An 18,135-nucleotide genomic window follows, 5' to 3' on the forward strand; every position below is an offset into this window, starting at 1 on the left:
TCAACAGGGATTTATTGGAGGAGAGAAAAAAGGATAAGCAGATGAAGAGAAAAGCAGAATTGCTAGCCACCGCTTTAATGACTGTGCCAGGGGGAAATAGAGGAAGTAGGGAGAGGACTATAATCCCCTCCTTGGGTCAAAATCAGTGTGCCATATGTCACAGGTATGGGCACTGGAAAAGAGATTGTCCCAGAAGAGAAGGAATTGGGAAAAGGGAGATTGAACAGCCAAGGGTAACTAGAAATCCTTCCCCTTTGCCAAGAAATCTCTCCCTCAGCCGACCCAACACCTTCAGGGGACGTGGAACATTCAGGAAGCCCTTTGATGGCCTGCGAAAGAGAGAAGCCAAGGGATTTTCCCCCGACACTCCTTTGATTGGATTGGCAGAAGCTGAGGAGTGGGATTGACGGGGCAGTGTAGGTTCGATTAGCCTCCCCGAACCTATGGTCTGTCTGAATGTGGGGGGCAAAGAAGTTTCTTTCCTTGTAGATACAGGAGCGACTCGCTCTGTATTAACCCAACCCTTGGGACATATTTCTTCTCAATCTATCAACATTCAAGGGGCAACAGGAAAACCACAAACCCAGCCACTTTTAGAGCCTCTATTATGCACAACGGGAGGAAAAACGTTGACTCACCAGTTTGTTTATCTGCCCAGCTGTCCGCTTCCACTCATGGGTAGAGATTTACTTTGCAAACTTAGAGCACAGATATTTTTTGATGAAAAGGGATCCGTAGGAGTGAAATATGGCAATGTGAATTTAGAGATTCCTAAGGAAGAGGCTTGGAGAATCATGGTGGTGCAGGAAGTCTCAGGAGACAAATGGAGGGAGTTCCGGGTTCCTGGGCTGTGGGCGGAAGATAACCCCCCTGGTTTTGCTGCTCACCACACCCCTATCATTGTTGAGGAACTACCAATGAGCCTTCCTGTATGCATCCGCCAGAGGGGGTACCCAAGAGAAATTGTGCAGGCTATTCAGGAAGTCATACAACTGTATCTGACTTATAAGATTCTAGTGCCCACTGACTCCCCATGGAATTCACCGATTCTGCCTATACCAAAAGGGGAAGGGAAATATCGAATGGCTCAGGATCTTCATCGGGTCAACAGTTCAACAGTCACAATTTATCCCACGTTGCCAAATCCTTATGTGTTACTTGGGTTAATTCCACCAGAAGCTAAATGGTTTTCAGTTATTGATTTAAAAGATGCCTTCTTCTCTATACCCATTCATAAAAAAAGCCAGCACTTGTTTGCCTTTGAATGGGAAAATCCGACAACAGGAAGGAAACAGCAGTATACTTGGACACGCCTTCCACAGGGATATAAAAATTCCCCAACGCATTTTAGCGCGGCGTTAGCTACGGACTTGGAAATTCTAGATTTACCCCCTCCTGATGTTGTGTTACAATATGTGGATGATCTTTTGGTGACAGGGCAAACAGAAGAGGATTGTCATGCCAATACAGCAGCCCTGTTACTTCTGTTACAAGAAAAAGGCTATAAAGCTTCTAGGGCCAAAGCACAATTGGTCCAATTGAATGTTAGGTATTTGGGATATGATATCCAGCAGGGGCAAAGAACTTTGGGACATGAAAGGAAGGAAGCCATTTGTCAATTACCAGCCCCAAGAAATAGGAAGGAATTGAGAGGCTTTTTAGGAGCAGCAGGATTTTGCCGCATTTGGATTCCTAACTTCGCGTTGTTAGCAAAGCCACTTTATGAAGCTACAAAAGGGAATGAAAAGGAACCTTTGCGGTGGGAAAAAGAGGAACAGAAAGGTTTTTTGAACTTAAAACATGCTTTGACTCAAGCCCCGAGTCTGGGACTGCCTAATTTAGACAAACCTTTTCATTTATTTGTGGACACTAAACAGAATATGGCTGTGGGGGTGTTAACTCAGAAGATGGGAACGTGATATCGACCAGTTGCATATTTGTCAAAACAATTGGATCAGGTAGCAAAAGGGTGGCCCTCTTGTCTTAAGGCTGTAGCAGGCACGGCTTTACTTACTCAGGAAGCAAATAAACTTACTTTTGGACAGCAGTTGAATATCTACACCCCCCATGCTCTTTGGGCTGTTCTGGATCAGAAGGGCCATTTGTGGCTTACCAATCCACATATGTTGAAGTATCAGGGGCTTATTACACATAACCCCCTCATCAAACTTGTTCAGTCATATGCTTTGAATCCTGCCACTCTGTTGCCTGAACCAGACTCTGAGATCTCTCATGATTGTTTGCAAACTATTGAGGAAACCTATGCTAGTCGCCCAGATTTGAAAGATGAACCCTTTTCCGACCCGGATGCAACCCTTTTTACCGATGGAACCAGTTTTATCCATGAAGGTGTAAGGAAAGCAGCTTATGCCATAGTTACTCTTGATGATGTATGGGAAGCCAAGCCCTTACCTGCAGGAACTAGTGCCCAGTTGGCAGAATTACATGCACTCACTAGGGCATTGGAATTAGCAAAAGGTCTACGTGTCAACATTTACACAGACTCCAAATATGCCTTTCTTACAGTTCAAGTGCATGGAGCTTTGTACAAAGAAAGAGGTCTTATTACAGCAGGAGGAAAGGACATTAAATATGGACCCCAAATTTTGCGTCTATTGGACAGTGTGTGGGCCCCCAAACAAGTTGCCATTATGCATGTACGAGGTCATCAGAAGGGGATTTCAACAGCTGAAAGAGGAAACCACAAAGCTGATCAGGTGGCAAGGGCAGCAGCTTTGGATCCATTCTCCCTGCAAGCTAACTGCCTTACTTTGTGGATCCCGAACCAAGAGGATGAACCCCCCTCATATAACCACTCGGAAGTCCAGCAAGCTGAAGCTATAGGGGCAGAACTAGTAAATGGGTGGTGGACTCTGCCGGACAACCGGGTGTTTGTACCTCAGCAGTTAGCATGGGAGGTTGTTTCTTCCCTGCATAGGCATTTACATTTAGGAAAGACAGCTTTGAGAAAGGCTTTAACAAGGGAAGTCTATATTAACAATTTGTCTAATCTAGCAGCTGCTGTTTGTTCTCGATGTCAGGTGTGTGCTGCTAATAACCCACGTCAGGGCCCAAGTCTTCCCCCTGGGCACCAACCTAGGGGGGCTTATCCTTTTGATTATTTAATGATCGACTTTACGGACATGCCGAAAGTGGGATCATACACTGCTATGTTAGTTGTTGTTTGCACATACACAGGGTGGCCTGAATGTGTTCCCACTAGAACGAAAAAAGCTTTGGAGGTAACCCGAACTCTGTTAAATGTAGTTATTCCACGATATGGGTTGCCCTCACGTATCTCTTCAGATAATGGGCCTGAGTTCATTCATGCAGCCACTCAGAAGGTTGCCCAGGTATTGGGGATTACCTGGAAGTTACACTGTTCTTTCCACGCTCAATCGGTGGGTGTTGTTGAAAGAGTTAATAGAACTATAAAGAATAAATTGGCTAAAATTTGTCAGGAAACTCATCTGAAATGGCCAGATGCCCTCAGCATGGCGTTGCTGGCCGTGAGGTGCGCACCCACAGGGGGGCTGGGTGTCTCACCATATGAGTTAATGTATGGAAGGGTTCCTAATTTGGTTAGTCCACAGGTGTTGCCCACTCCTCAAGTGGCAGACACAGTAAAAATCAAACAGTTGCAAGCCTTGAATACTGTTGTCCATCAATTACAAAAATATGTGCTGTCATGTCGTCCTCATGTGATTGTAACTCCAGTACATAATTTCCACCCAGGACAGGAGGTCTGGGTAAAGGACTGGAAAAAGGTGCCTTTGGAACCCAAATGGTGTGGGCCATATACTGTTGTTATTTGTTCTCCCCTTGCTGTTAAGGTAGCTGAAATTAAGCCTTGGATCCATTGGACACGCCTGAAATTGGCTGCAACCCCGTGTGAGACTGTTTCCAAGGACTCTGTCCAGCCTCTACACCCTGCCAAAAGGAGAAGACGAAGGAAGGACGCCACCTCGCCTGCTGATTCACGGGAAGCAATCGCTCTACGGCCAGGTGGTGAAGACCCCTCTGCAGGTGTCGCTCCAGGTACCGCCGACACCCATCGCACAGGCAACGCATCGCGTCTCCCGTGGAACCTTCGTCCCCGTCCAACGCGGAGAACCAACCATGGATTCCAACCACCGTCTGCGCCAGACTGCGTGCATTAGGAATGGTCTGATCCCAGCGATCTTAGTCGTGATTTTTCTCTTATCTGTTTCTGTTCTCCTTAACTTTCTCTATTTCTATGCCACCATGACAAATAAGATCGCCCGAGGGGCGCTGCCAGTGCAGATATGGGAGGTTCCCCCTGATTATGAGGACCCATTTCCTGAAGGGGGGAATGTGATTAGTGGGAGTACCTCGCAGCCACCATATGTGAGGGATGGGAAAAAGGGCACCCAACAAACACCAGATGTCAGGGCCCTCACAGTGACGAATGACTCCCCTGTAAAGGTAACTTCTGAACCACTGCTAGAAGAAATGGGACCAGGGCCTTTTCCTCCTTGTAGGCATTGCTTCTATAAGGTCCCGAGCACACAGGGACTCGGTTTTGCCTATGTAAAACGCTGGGTAGTAGATTGCCATCCAGAGGAAGGGTTATCCCCCTGTTCCGAGGGATCCAGGAACTATTGGCAATGTAGATTGGACCCCAATGTTACTTGGGCACCAAGTGAATATTATAATTCAACCATAATGTGCCATACTTTGAGGCCCATTCAGAGACCATACCCAGAACCCTATCCGGCAAGGACAAGGACTCGGGGTAAGCGGACACCCCTTGATTTTAGTTTGGACATGAAATATGACATAACGAATGATCAGCTTCCGATCATGGTGAGGATATATTGTCAAATCATGGGTAATGTGAGAAATGTGTGGTTGCTGCAATGGTGGTCAGATGAAGAGAATCTGTCAAGTATGAAACCTCAGGTACTGAGTGAGATTTAGATTTAGATTTAGATTTTATTAACATTTGTAGGCCGCCCTTTTCCCTGAGGGGACTCAGGGCGGCTCACATAAAATCAGGGAGGGGAAGTACAAACAGTAACATAGACACATATAATAAAAGTAATAAGCAACATACATTCATCATTCGGGAGGGGCGGCTATCCTTGTCCCCAGGCCTGACGGGCTAGCCAGTTCTTGAGGGCTGTGCGGAAGGCCTGGACGGTGGTGAGGGTACGAATCTCCACGGGGAGTTCGTTCCAAAGGGTCGGGGCAACTACTGAGAAGGCCCTCCTCCTTGTAGTTGCCAGCCGGCACTGGCTGGCTGATGGAATACGGAGGAGGCCCAATCTGTGTGATCTAATTGGTCGCAGGGAGGTGATTGGCAGGAGGCGGTCTCTCAGCACCTAGGCACCTAGGCGTAATACGTAATTATGATGAGAAATCTAGTTGCTTGAAGGTCTGGATCACTCATTCTAATTACTCGGAATCATACCAGTGCCGAGCTGTGACACTTGGTAAGATCATAAGCAGAATGGCAACAGTCACATTGAATGCAGAAGGAAAAGGGATGGTGGTTCTGGAGCCGCTCTTGCAACCAGGTAGGAACCTCCATCCCACACCCATTCTTCCCAAAGGTGGGAAGGATGGATTAGATGGGAAGGGACCTATAACCCCTGCCCCATTGGAATGCACTGCATGCCTAATGGGAACAAGAGGAAATACTTTAAAGTTCAAAATGGGCAAACCTAAATCCTGTCAGAACTTCAATCTTCCGAATTGTACTTTTGGAAGGAAGCAACCCCGTCTCTATAGCCAATGTGAGGGATCTGAAGGGGTGGTATGTTATCTGCCTGCAACACCAGGGCTGGATGAGTGTGGCCCATGTCTTACCAAAGCTAAGGTGGGGCCTCGTACCATTGTTACAATGATCTACCACACTCAGGCCCCAGTGGGCTGCACCCCTCAGAAAAAGACATGTGTATCTAACGGTACCATGTATAACTATTGCATTCAGGAAAACCAGCTTGTTTGTTATCAACCAACCACTCCAGTTCGCATCAAAGTCAGTGTATGGGCCGGCCTGGCCCTACTTGACAACCCCAAGGAATCTCAGCTTTACCACCTCACCACAGTTACTGCTTTAAAACAAGGACAGAAGCCCATCACCGTAGCATTTGGTGTATGTGCTGCAATGGATAGGGTGGCTTACAGAAGCTGTGGAAGTCAGGGATGGAGACAAACTTATTACCACAATCATAAGTATCTCTGTCCCCGATCCCATGTCTACTGCCAAGGATGTCAGAATCCAAGTCGGGATTTGTATTCTCCTTGTGCAGATCGCATGGACAAAAGAAACCCGTGCAGAGGATGGGATTGTGTCTGTCAACATACTGGAGGAGGTTATCCTACTTCTCCTCATCTAGGATGTCCCTATATTTCCAATTTTCGCCGCCTCCCAAATTCAAACTCAGTCGCTTTTGAAGTGTCCCGCGATCACCCAGAGGAAGAAAGTTATGGGATAGGCATTGATGGAAATGGGGCTGACCCACTGGCATACATTACAATAAGGGTGGAAACTTTGAAGGAAGGGGAGGAAAAGTCATTAGGATGGTCTGTATATGATAACCTTCGAAAGTTAGAGGAACCCCTTCCTCTTAGCCCTAAGGCTGTGAATTTGTTTGTAGAAATGGCTGAAGAAGTAGCAAAAGCCTTAACTGTTAAGAATTGCTTTGTTTGTGGAGGAACTAACATGGGAGAAAAATGGCCATGGGAAGCCCTCGAAGCAACCCCAGAGGTATATAACAATATGACCCTCAAAGGCAACCTCACTCAACGAACACAGCATACGGGTATTGTTTGGACCCTAACTACAAATTTGGTGGGCCACAGCTGTTTCTCTCGAAATGGATCATATCCTGTGGGTCATCTAATTTGTTTAGGGGAATGGGATGATACTTATACCAAGTGGTCATCACCATCTAATCTCTCTCAACCCCCCAAGTTTGATCTCTCACTCTTACCATACCTAAAGGAGCCACAGTATTCATCTGACATAACATGTTTCAGGAGTTGAAGATAGTTTAGAGGATCTTAATCAAGCTAATACTAATTTGACATCGAAAACAGACTGACTACCTACAATGCCATGACTGTGTTGCTAAGATCATTCACTGGAAATTGTGCCAAAAGTTTGGATTTGAGTACAGCAAAACCACTGGGAACAACAGGTTCAGAAGGTTTTAGAGAATGAGAAAGTCAAGATCTTGTGGGACTTCAGAATCCAGACTGACAGGCACTTGGCCCACAACACACCTAACATAACAATAGTTGAAAAGAAAAAAAGTATGGTTCATTGACATTGCAATACCTGGTGATGAGCGAATTGAAGATAAGCAGCAAGAAAAAAATCACAAAGTACTGGGACTTGCAAATTGAAGTTGAGCGACTGTGGAAAAAGAAATTGTTTGTTGTCCCAATTGTAATCGGAGCCCTTGGAGCAATACCTAAAGGGCTACCTCGCTATTTGGAAATTTTAAATTTATCAAACTTGAACATTTTGATTCTACAAAAAACCACCCTACTTGGAACAGCTTATATCCTCTGATGTTACCTTACCAGTTCTTAGGTCCTAGGTTAGGACTCGAGCTTTGAGCTACCAACCAGCCCCAAAGGCTGTGAATCTTATCAAAGATTAACCAAAGGATAAAAATTATTATTTTTATCACAGTGGCCAGTTGTTTTGCCGGATTTGGCATTGATTACTAGTCGGGCCCCACCCAGGGGCCTAGGATGTCATAACGTATTTTTGTAATATGCGTGCAGATCCAAGCAGTGCGGCTTTTTGCATTTGACTGATGGTGATTTTGTCAATTTTAACTGTTTTAAATATAATTCCAGTGCTTTTGGAAATAGCACCCAATGTGCCAATTACCACTGGAATTGTCACTGCTGGTTTGTGCCATAATCATTGAATTTCGATTTTTAAGTCCTGGTATTTTGCGATTTTTTCATATTCCTTCTCGTTGACTCTGCTATCACCTGGTATTGCGATGTCTATGATTGTAACCTTATTTTTCTCACCCAGTGTGATGTCTGGTGTATTATGCGCCAGTATTTTGTCCGTTTGTATGCGAAAATCCCACAAGATCTTGACCATCTGATTTTCGGTGACTTTTTCAGGCTGATGTTCCCACCAGTTTGTTGCTGTTTTAATATTATAATTTTTGCACAAATTCCAATGGATCATTTGTGCTACTGAATTGTGTTGCAATTTATAATCAGTCTGCGCGATATTTTTACAGCAGCTGAGTATGTGATCAACAGTTTCATCAGCTTCTTTGCAAAGTCTGCATTTGGCATCATCAGAGGATTTTTCGACTTTGGCCTTAATGGCATTTGTGCGGATAGCTTGTTCTTGCGCAGCCAGGATTAGTGACTCTGTTTCTTCCTTTAATATACCTGCTGTTAACCATAACCAAGTTTTTTCACTGTCCACTTTATCTTTTATTTTTTCCAGAAATTGGCCATGCAATGCTTTGTTCTGCCAACTCTCTATTCTTGATTTTATCACATCTTTTCTGTATTCTTGTTTCGTCTGTTGGACCTTCAATAGATTTTTGTTCTTTACTTCGATTAATAGATGTTCTTGACTTTCTTTTAAATAATCAGCCAGTGCATGTTTTTCTTCTTCAACTATTTGCTTCACTTGTAATAATCCTCTGCCACCTGATTTTCAGGGCAGGTACTGTCTATCAGTATCACCATATGGATGTAAACTGTAATGCATTGTCATTAGTTTCCTGGTTTTTCGGTCCAAAATGTCCAAATCAGCTTGTGTCCAGTTAACTATACCAGCTGTGTATCTTATAACTGGTATTGCCCAGGTATTTCAACAAAAAGTCGAAAATGCTGAAAAAGAAATTATTATGATACAGTGCAGACAAATGGAACTCTCATTAAGAGTAAGGGGGTTGCGTGAAGAAAAACAGGAAAACCTGAAACAGATTCTTTCAGAAGCTTTTGATAATCTGGCGGGAAGACAGGGGCTTGACTGGCAAATCGATAAAGTTTATCGTGTTAACTCTTGGGTGGCAAAGCAGAAGCAGCTTCCTCAAGACATTGTTATATATTTCACTACAAGAGAGCTCAGAAACATGATATTACAAGAGTCTTATAAAACTAAGCTGCAGATTGGGGATTAAGATCTGACTGTTCTGAAAGAGATACCACCTCAAATGCTAAGAGCCAGGAGAGATTTTGCCTTTTTAGTTAAAGAACTTAGAAATCGTCAGATACAGTACAGATGGGATGCACCGTTTGGCATCATACTTACACTGGACAGGCAAAGATATAGTCTCAACTCCATATGGAAAGCCCGAGATTTCTACCATAATATTTTGAAGGTTGGACATCCTGCACCTTCTGGACCCAGAGAAAGATCACAAGAAAGACAAGACAGACAGCAAATCACACAACTACCAGATAAGATGGATCATCTCTCTCTTCTAGAAGCGCAAGGTGTTATGGAACAGAGACCTAGCCATATGATTACTAGACGAATGGAGCAACAAGTTAAAATGCAACAACCGCAACAACTACCGGCTATCGATCAAGGAGCCACAGCAACAACCTCAGAAGCAATGGGAGGAGCTAGGCCAAAGGTTAAACAGGCCATGCAGGAGGCTCTAAAAATGCTTCAGCTAACCAAAGATGACAACTAAGATTTTAACCTGGAATGTCAACAGATTGAATTCTCCACAGAAGAGAAATAAAATATTTCACTATCTTAAACAGTTCAAGAATGATATAATTTGTTTACAAGAAATTCATATTAAATCAACCGATCAAAAATATCTGAGTAACCCAAGATTCGGTCAACATTTTGTAGCTTCTGCTATGGAAAAGAAAAATGGTATAGTTGTATACTTAAGAAAAGATATGAAAGCTGAATTAATTGAAGCAGATCCCTATGGAAGGTACATTGCATTAGATCTAATCCTAGAAGAGAAAAAGACATTGTTTTGGGGAATTTATGCTCCTAATCAACAGCAAGACGGTTTCTATAGAAATCTTCATGCTAAATTAGTACAGTGGGATTATAGGTCTTGTATATTAGTAGGTGACTGGAATGGTGTTATAGATACCAAGAGAGATAAGAAGATTTCTCACCCAAACACTAAGATACGAGCAAAACTACCTAAATCCTTTTTTGACATGATGGATGACTTTGAACTGAGAGATATCTGTCGAGAAAGAAATGCAGAAGAATATGATTTTACCTTTTTTTCTGATAGGCATCAATCCTTTTCTAGGATTGATTTCATATTAAGCACTAATGATTTGCTTTTTAGGGTGAAGAAGACAAAGATTGCGGCTAGGGTCCTTTCGGATCATAACCCAGTTTGGATGGAATTGGGAGGGGTGGTACACGCAAGAAGGTCTTGGAGATTGAATGAAAACTTATTTAGATATGAAAAGTATATCAATGATTGTAAAAAATTGCTAACTGAATACTTTGTTTTTAACATGAATAAGGATACACCTATGGAATTTGTATGGGATGCAAGCAAAGCGTATATGAGAGGAGTATTGATAAATATAAATAAATCACATAGACATAAACAAGGGGTAAAATAAACAGAGTTGGAGGAGGAAATTAAGAGGAAAGAGCTGGAGTTAACAATGAATCCAGGCGATACAAAGGTCAAGGAAGCAATCACCATATTAAAATCCCAATTTGATATGTTGATCTCTGACCAGGTAGGCACCAGTTTGTTATACGCAAAACACAATACTTTCTGTAATGCAAATAAACCTGGCAGGTTATCAGATTAGGAAAAACCAGAAAATTCGAAATATACCTAAATTGACCTACAAAGGGAAGGAGGTATTTCAACAGGATGAGATTCAAAAGGCATTTCGGGAATTTTTTATAGAGTTGTATAAGGGGGATAAAATTAATGGTTTAGATATAGACAAATACTTAGATAAAGAAAAAATATCCTTAGTTAAAGAAGAACACAGGCAAAAATTCAATCAACCAATAACCTCGGGGAAAATTTTACAGGTAATTAAACAGTTAAAGTCAGGGAAGGCACCATGCACAGATGGCTTGACAGCGGCTTACTATAAAAACTTACAGTTGGAAATGGTAGAACCTCTTAGAGAATTATTTAATAAGATACATACATACATTCGGAGCTGCAGCATCGGTGCATATACCATCACAAGTGAGATTGAAAGGGCAGAAAAGAGCTTGACAGTTATTTTTTGTAGGATATGAGGCTAACCATAGATCATTTAGGTTTTGGGAGAAGGGCACAGCTAAGATTTACTGTAGCGCTAGTGCTAAATTTATAGAACATGTGGGGTGGAATAAATTAGAAACAAATGATAATTTAATTATTGACACCCAAGTAGTCCTTAATGATAAGGTAGGAAAATCAGTAATCAAAGAAATTAAGAAGTACAGTACTCTCTCTCTCTCCCTACCTATCTACTGTATTTCTCTCTCTGTATCTCTTTCTATTTCTCTCTCTATTCCCCTACCTACCTACCTACCTACCTACCTACCAACCTACCTACACACTCTCTCTACCTCTATTTCTCTCTCTCTATCCCTTTATCTACCTACCTACCTAACTACTCTCTCCCTACCTACCTACTGTATTTCTCTCTCTCTATTTCTCTCTCTATCCCTCTACCTACCTACCTACCTACCTACCTATCTATACACACTCTCTCTCCCTACCTACCTACTGTATTTCTCTCTCTCTCCCTTTATCTACCTACCTAACTACTCTCTCTCTCTACCTATCTACTGTATTTCTCTCTATTTCTCTCTATCCCTCTACCTACCTACCTACCTACCTACTCTCTCTCTCCCCCTGCCTACCTACTGTATTTCTCTCTCTTTCTCTCCTTGTCTATCCCTTTATCTCCCTACCTGTTTTTTTTAAAAAATTGCTTCTTCAAAACCTTAGTTCGTCTTATACTCTGGTGCATCTTATACTCTGAAAAATATGGTATGTCTTTGGAAACACAAGACAGAAATGAAAAGAAATGCAAAGCAAATCAGTTGTTAGATCCATCTAATAATCACATAGTGAGCTATAAGTAGAACTGAACTACAAAGAGAACAAGTGGACTTTTGGGCATATGGTATTTATTATGCTTGCTTGAATGCAAGCAGCTTCAAAACTTGGTTGAAAGACAACAGATGATGACTCTCTTCTGGATTTATCTATTCTGTCAAGGTTCTGACAGATGAACTCAAGCAATTCAGCACTCTGAGACTTCATTATCTTCAAAAGTATTGGTTTATTGAGTACATCAATTCGGCATTAATGAAACTTAAAGACAGCTCTGACTACTTCCCATTTTTCCATACAATTAAAAGTTAGGCATCCCGGGAAGACTGGAAGTGCCTCAGTGAGACAGTTAGAAAATCCATGGGCTCTGAACAGCTTCACATAAATTCTGGCTGACAAACCGTTGCCAGCGATCTTCGGATCAGAACTTTCCTGGAGGCATCTCAATAGACCAAGAGGAAAATAACTGGTTCCTTGCAGGTGTAACGGTTCCTCTCCTAACTTAAGAAAGTGACGATTCTTGAAATGGAGTATTTCAAAAGGAACCTTTTATTAAGAAGAATGGAAACCATTAAATTCAAAGCAACATCTGAATCCCCTTAGGCAATGCAAGTAGAATTAAACCAGTAGAGACCCCTCCCATTAGTTAGAATGCAGATTTTAGCCAATACACAAGTGTGAAGATGTTTCCTTTATCAACTACCCTGAGAGCCAAATAAACATACATTCCCATGGCTATCTTCCATTAGACATTAAAGTGAAACGTCCCACATGGCCATCATAAACATTCCCCCAAAAGGTAAGGGGATCTCAAGGCACTTCGGCACCAGAAAACCAGTTGTAAAATATCAGTTGTCACAGGCATTGCTAATAAATTGACTCCAAGGCCCCCCTCCTCCCAAATGAATGGCAGTATCACTTTTAGAAACCTGACAGCAGGTCAGAGATTAGCTCTCTGAATCGTCAGTGGGGGAGGCAGCATTGTAAAATGGCCACTACAAAGCTGAGGCATCTGGACTAAGCATTGAGCAGGAGCAGTAATTGGAAGGAATGTTGAGATCTGGTGAGAAGATTTAAATAACCAACTGATACAAATCAGAATTTGGAAACAGGAAAGAACCGTGTGAGTAGAAAATATTATTAACAGACTGATTGGGAATTTGGTGGAAAGGAAAAAAAGAGAAGGGAAAAAATTGTGGTTTAAATCATTAAGCCCAAAGGGAACTGTTTGCTTTAAATAACTTGGAGGCAGAAATAAGAATTGGCTAACCCATTGAAATACAAAGCTTTGAATCTGGATTTGAAAAAAACTGTGTCTTTAAAAAGAGATTAATTGACAATTGGGAACCTCCCGGAAAAGAAGGAAGGAGGAACGGAGGCTAAAATACCGATACTAAGGAGATTTGTTTTGTTCTAATTTACCCATCTTAAGCAACCCTAATTAACTAGAGGTGGAAAATAACAAGAGGAAAAATCAAGAAGAAGCGTTGACTCTCCCCTGTCTGCAATTTTATCTTTTTTGGATTTAAAACTACCAAGATGTAACTTTTTTGGCTAGTTTAAAGACAAGTAAACACAAATTCATAACCTAATTCTTTTCCTTTGCTTATTTATATGACTTGAAAGCAAGAAACACTGCAGACATGTTTACAAATATTTCTTTTCTTCTTTAAGTGTCTCCAGTTTAGGAATATTTCTGTCTTCAAGGATAAATGATGTCCTGAAAATAATTACAAATAGGTCAGGATTGTATAAGGCATGGATTTGAAAGTAATGTAAAGGAATTTATACTGGGCAATGACAATAACTAAATGTTGTCAACAAATGAACAGTATGTGTTTAGACCAACAAAGTCAGTTATATGCATTAAATAAATATAAACAAACAATGCCATTTTTCTTGTGGAAAGTTATCACCCAGCCCTCTCCCAGAAAAATGAAATATCCTAGGAAATATTGAAATGATAGAATATTATATTTCCCTGGATGTGAAAAGGTAGAAACATGTTTTAAAGAGAGAATAGCTCCCTGCAGCTTCCTGCCCCCACCCACTTTGTCAATGGGCCATTAAGATGGCCAAGCCATCTTTACATAATAAAGAGTTCTCCCCAGGGGGATGGGATTAAGACATGATAATATTGGCCCTTTACCCAACTGACCACATGGCATCTGCGAACTCAACCAAACCTGGATTCAAAACATAGCTCCACGGGAGTCTGACAACCAATCAGAATACAAGCTCAAGATCAAAGGCCAGAGGGGGCATAAGACCAGGGACTCAGCATCTCACCCTTCCTTCTCTTTTTCTCCACCAACATTGAAGCATGTGATCACCTTTTCTGTTCAGGACTCAAGCCATGTGATCCTGTCCACCATTAAACCATCTTTCCAAGCAGCTTCCATGTCTCCAGTGTCTTTGTCAGATCCCTAAAAGTGATACTGCCATTCAAATGGGAGGAGGAGAGCCTCGGAGTTAAATCATTAGCTACATCTGAAACAACTGAGTTTTACAACTTTATAACTGGTTTCCTGTCACCGGGAGACTGGAGGGCCCAAAATCTCTGGAGGGATGTTTATGGTAGCCATGTAGGATATATAACTTTGATGTCTAACTAGAGATAGCCATGGGAATATGTGCTTTATTGACTCCCAGAGCAGAAGAGTTAAGGAAGCATCTTCACACTTGTGTATTGGTCAGAATCTGCATTCAGACAAAGGGGAGGGGTCATTATCAGCTTAATCCCATTTGCATGGTCTAAAGGTTTTCAGATGCTGCTTTGCTTCTAATGGTTTCCATCCTGCTTGATTAAAGGTTCCTTTTGAAATAATCCGTTTCAAGAGTCTTTACTTTCTCAAGTTAGGAGAGGAGCCATTACAGTCTTTTTCACCACTTGGAGCCGAACCCAGAAGGACATTTCTTCCAGCATTCTTTTAGTTGCATATTTTCATAATGTTAGCAAAACAGGTAAGATTTTGCTCTAAGCTTATAGGCTCAGCTTTAATATAGTTGTTTATAAAAGTATAAATGAGATTTCTTCTATAGATCTTTTTAGAGATCTTAATGCTCTATAATACAAGAATGACATGTAGTCATTTGGTCCAGTTGACTCTTCAACTTTATTATATGGTTTCTTAACGTATGCCATGAAAGTAGTGGCAAGAAATGTGAATTATTTTTAGTTAAGAATATCTAGTCTACCGTAGACAGTTTTGAAATGACCTTGATCATTTTAATGAAGGTTTTTTGGAAGGAGGAAAAAAACCCTAATAAATTATGGCCTGCATAGTAAAGATAACAAATACTACTGTGACAGTGGTCAGCTGTTATATGTCAAGTTGTATAGGCCTTCTGTGTACTATAAAATTGTCACCAAACAATTCAGTCTTTTCTCACACATTAAACAGAGAAGTGCTATTTTAAAAGGCAACTTTGTGATGGTCTGTTACATTTGAGCAATAGCATTTTTCTCCCCATGACATGAAGGACAAAATAAATATTTGCTTATATTGAGAATGCTGCAGACTCATTATATTGAGAATGAGCAATATACTGAAATGGAATATAGCATGCCTCAAATCTCAAAACCAATTTCATAAGCATACAATTTCACAAGAGAACGGTTCTTATGGATAAAGTAGATTTAAGATCCCAATGATAAGAAGTCATCTCCTACAGGGGTTGGACAATTGCTAGACTAATCTGCACGGACATTTTTTTTCCTAAGTATGACCTGTATCCCAGTATAAAGGAGTTTCTTTATATATTTACAACTATTACAGATATTATTAGTAATCTGAACCTTATGGGCAATTCTGTTTTACACAAGATTTTATTTTCTTATAATCAACTTCTTTCAATTCATGTCACACATTCTGTTCTGCTCAAAGCCATGCTTTATCCATATCTTAAATTGAAGTAAATACTATCTAGTATTTAATAAATACTATTTAAATAATATTCACTTTTTCTTGAAAGAAAAGAAAAAGCAATATTTATTTATTTATTTATTTATTTATTTATTTATTTATTTATTTATTTATTTATTTATTTATTTATAGAAATATGACTTGATTTATAAAGTAATGAGCTTTTTCCATGGATCAAATTTCATTTTTCCTTCATGTGCATTTTGCCTGCAAATAAATATACACTTTTTATAAGATGCTTCCAACATCTGTAACAAGCCTCAATGATATTGGTAATGAGGATGAAGGCCCCGGGGGAGGGCCTTCTCTGTTGCAGCTCCGGCCCTCTGGAACGACCTCCCCATTGAGATCAGGATGCTTACTACCCTCCCGGCCTTCCGTAAAGCTACTAAGTCCTGGCTGTTCCGGCAGGCCTGGGGCTGTTGAAGTATCCAGCCCCATTTTAATTGTGAATGTTGTTGTATTTTAAATTTTGTATTGTCTTATTTATCCCCCTTCCCTTTTTATTGTAAGCCGCCCGGAGTCCTTCGGGAGTGGGCGGCATACAAAACTAATAAACTAAACTAAATGAAACTAAACTATCCCCATTAGTGAGCGACCACATTTTCTAGGGTTGTTCTTATATAAGAGTAATAAAGAAAGGTTTATATTATCTCAGTATTAACTTCAGCACATTACCCACGCTTAAATATCTACAGCCTTGCAAAATTAATTATGAATCTCATGAATTTTTACAGACAGACAGACAGACAGACAGCATTCTTTTGCCTGGAACTCTTAGAAAATTAAATTATACATTAATATTAATGAATACTAAATTTCAATAAGTTTTTTTCTGTCACTCTAATCAGACCCTGAAGGACAAGTAGGGAATTAAGCAGGACATTACAGACATTTTATAGACTCCACATTGGTGTCCACAGGATTTAAAGATGATATGTTTTTCAAGATGTCTTAATTCCATAGACTTTTATTCATCTAGTCTCTGGTGGTGGGTGAGACGCTCATCCCGCATGATGAGGTGAAGTGAGGCAGGGGGCAGGGCAGTTGTTGCCGGAAACCGTCGGCCACCACACAGTTGCAATTTGTGCATAGGGGGCGATGGTTTCTGGCAGGCTGTAGCCCTTCAGCGGGTGCACTCTGAAGCTCCAGAGCCTGCTGCCACCACTGGGCTGGTCGTCCAAGAAGCTGGCGTGGCAGCAGCAGGTGAACGCATGAGGGAGCCACATGATGCAGACAACTGGACACGCTTACTCCATCCCACTGTCTGTTTGGGCTTGTGGTTAGAGAGCAGGTCGCTGCTGGTCATCTTCTCCTCAGCCCCCTCGTGGGTCTTGCCCTTGGCCTATGCATGGACTTTGTTCCCCTCATGCACCCAATGCACCTCATCCCCACTGCGGGCTGCTGCTGCTGCTTTACACACCTGCCAAGCCAGAAGGAGGTGAAGTGGTCAGCTAGAAAGGCCGAGTACAGGTGGTAGAGCATGCCCAAGTCCAGCAGCAAAAGGCAGCAGAACAGCAGAGACAGTGGGGGAGGAACATGATCCCAATTGGACCTGGGCAAGCATGGCGCTGATGGGGATCCAGCTTTCCCCGCTTGCGGTGGCTGCCTTTTTTCTTCTGGGCCTGGGCATGCTCTACCACATCTACTTGGGGTTTCTAGCTTGCACCTTTGCCTTCTTCGGGTTTAGTGGGACTGGTGCTCCAGGAAGCGACTTAAACACTTAAACCAGTGGTTCCCAAACCTTTTCAGTCCACTGCCCCCTTGGTGCTACAAACTGATCCTCAGTGCCCCACACCCAGTGGTGGAATTCAATTTTTTTACTACCGGTTCTGTGGGCATGGCTTGGTGGGCGTGGCTTGGTGGGTCATGTGACTGGGCAGTTTGCACGACGGAAGGAAGATAGTAACAGTAAAATTCAAAACTGTAACAATTAATTGCACATTTATTCAAAATCCAATTTAAAAACCTTTTTAGTTAATGTTAATTCAACAAAATTGTTGAACATGATACAGTGATACCAGGTTTTCAAAGTCTGATAGTCATTTATCAAGAACCTTAGTAACTAGTAACTTAGTAAACTCAGTAAAATTTAGTAACTACTTCACTGTTCAGTAAATTCTTAATGTGATGGATGAGCTTGATGAAGTGATACCAATTTCCCAAAGTCTGGTTTT

General features: G+C 41.6%; 1 protein-coding gene across 1 annotated transcript; it reads left to right on the forward strand.

Moving 5' to 3' along the window:
- The first annotated feature begins 674 nt into the window (after nucleotides 1-674).
- On the forward strand, nucleotides 675-6,365 carry LOC116510739. Its single transcript, XM_032220389.1, is given in 5 exon segments — nucleotides 675-2,905; nucleotides 3,909-4,038; nucleotides 4,258-4,446; nucleotides 5,957-6,121; nucleotides 6,279-6,365. Coding segments are annotated over 5 exon segments (2,802 nt in total).
- Nucleotides 6,366-18,135: the final 11,770 nt, after the last annotated feature.

The sequence above is a fragment of the Thamnophis elegans genome, chromosome 6 (genome assembly GCF_009769535.1).
Source record: "Thamnophis elegans isolate rThaEle1 chromosome 6, rThaEle1.pri, whole genome shotgun sequence".
NCBI lineage: Eukaryota > Metazoa > Chordata > Lepidosauria > Squamata > Colubridae > Thamnophis > Thamnophis elegans.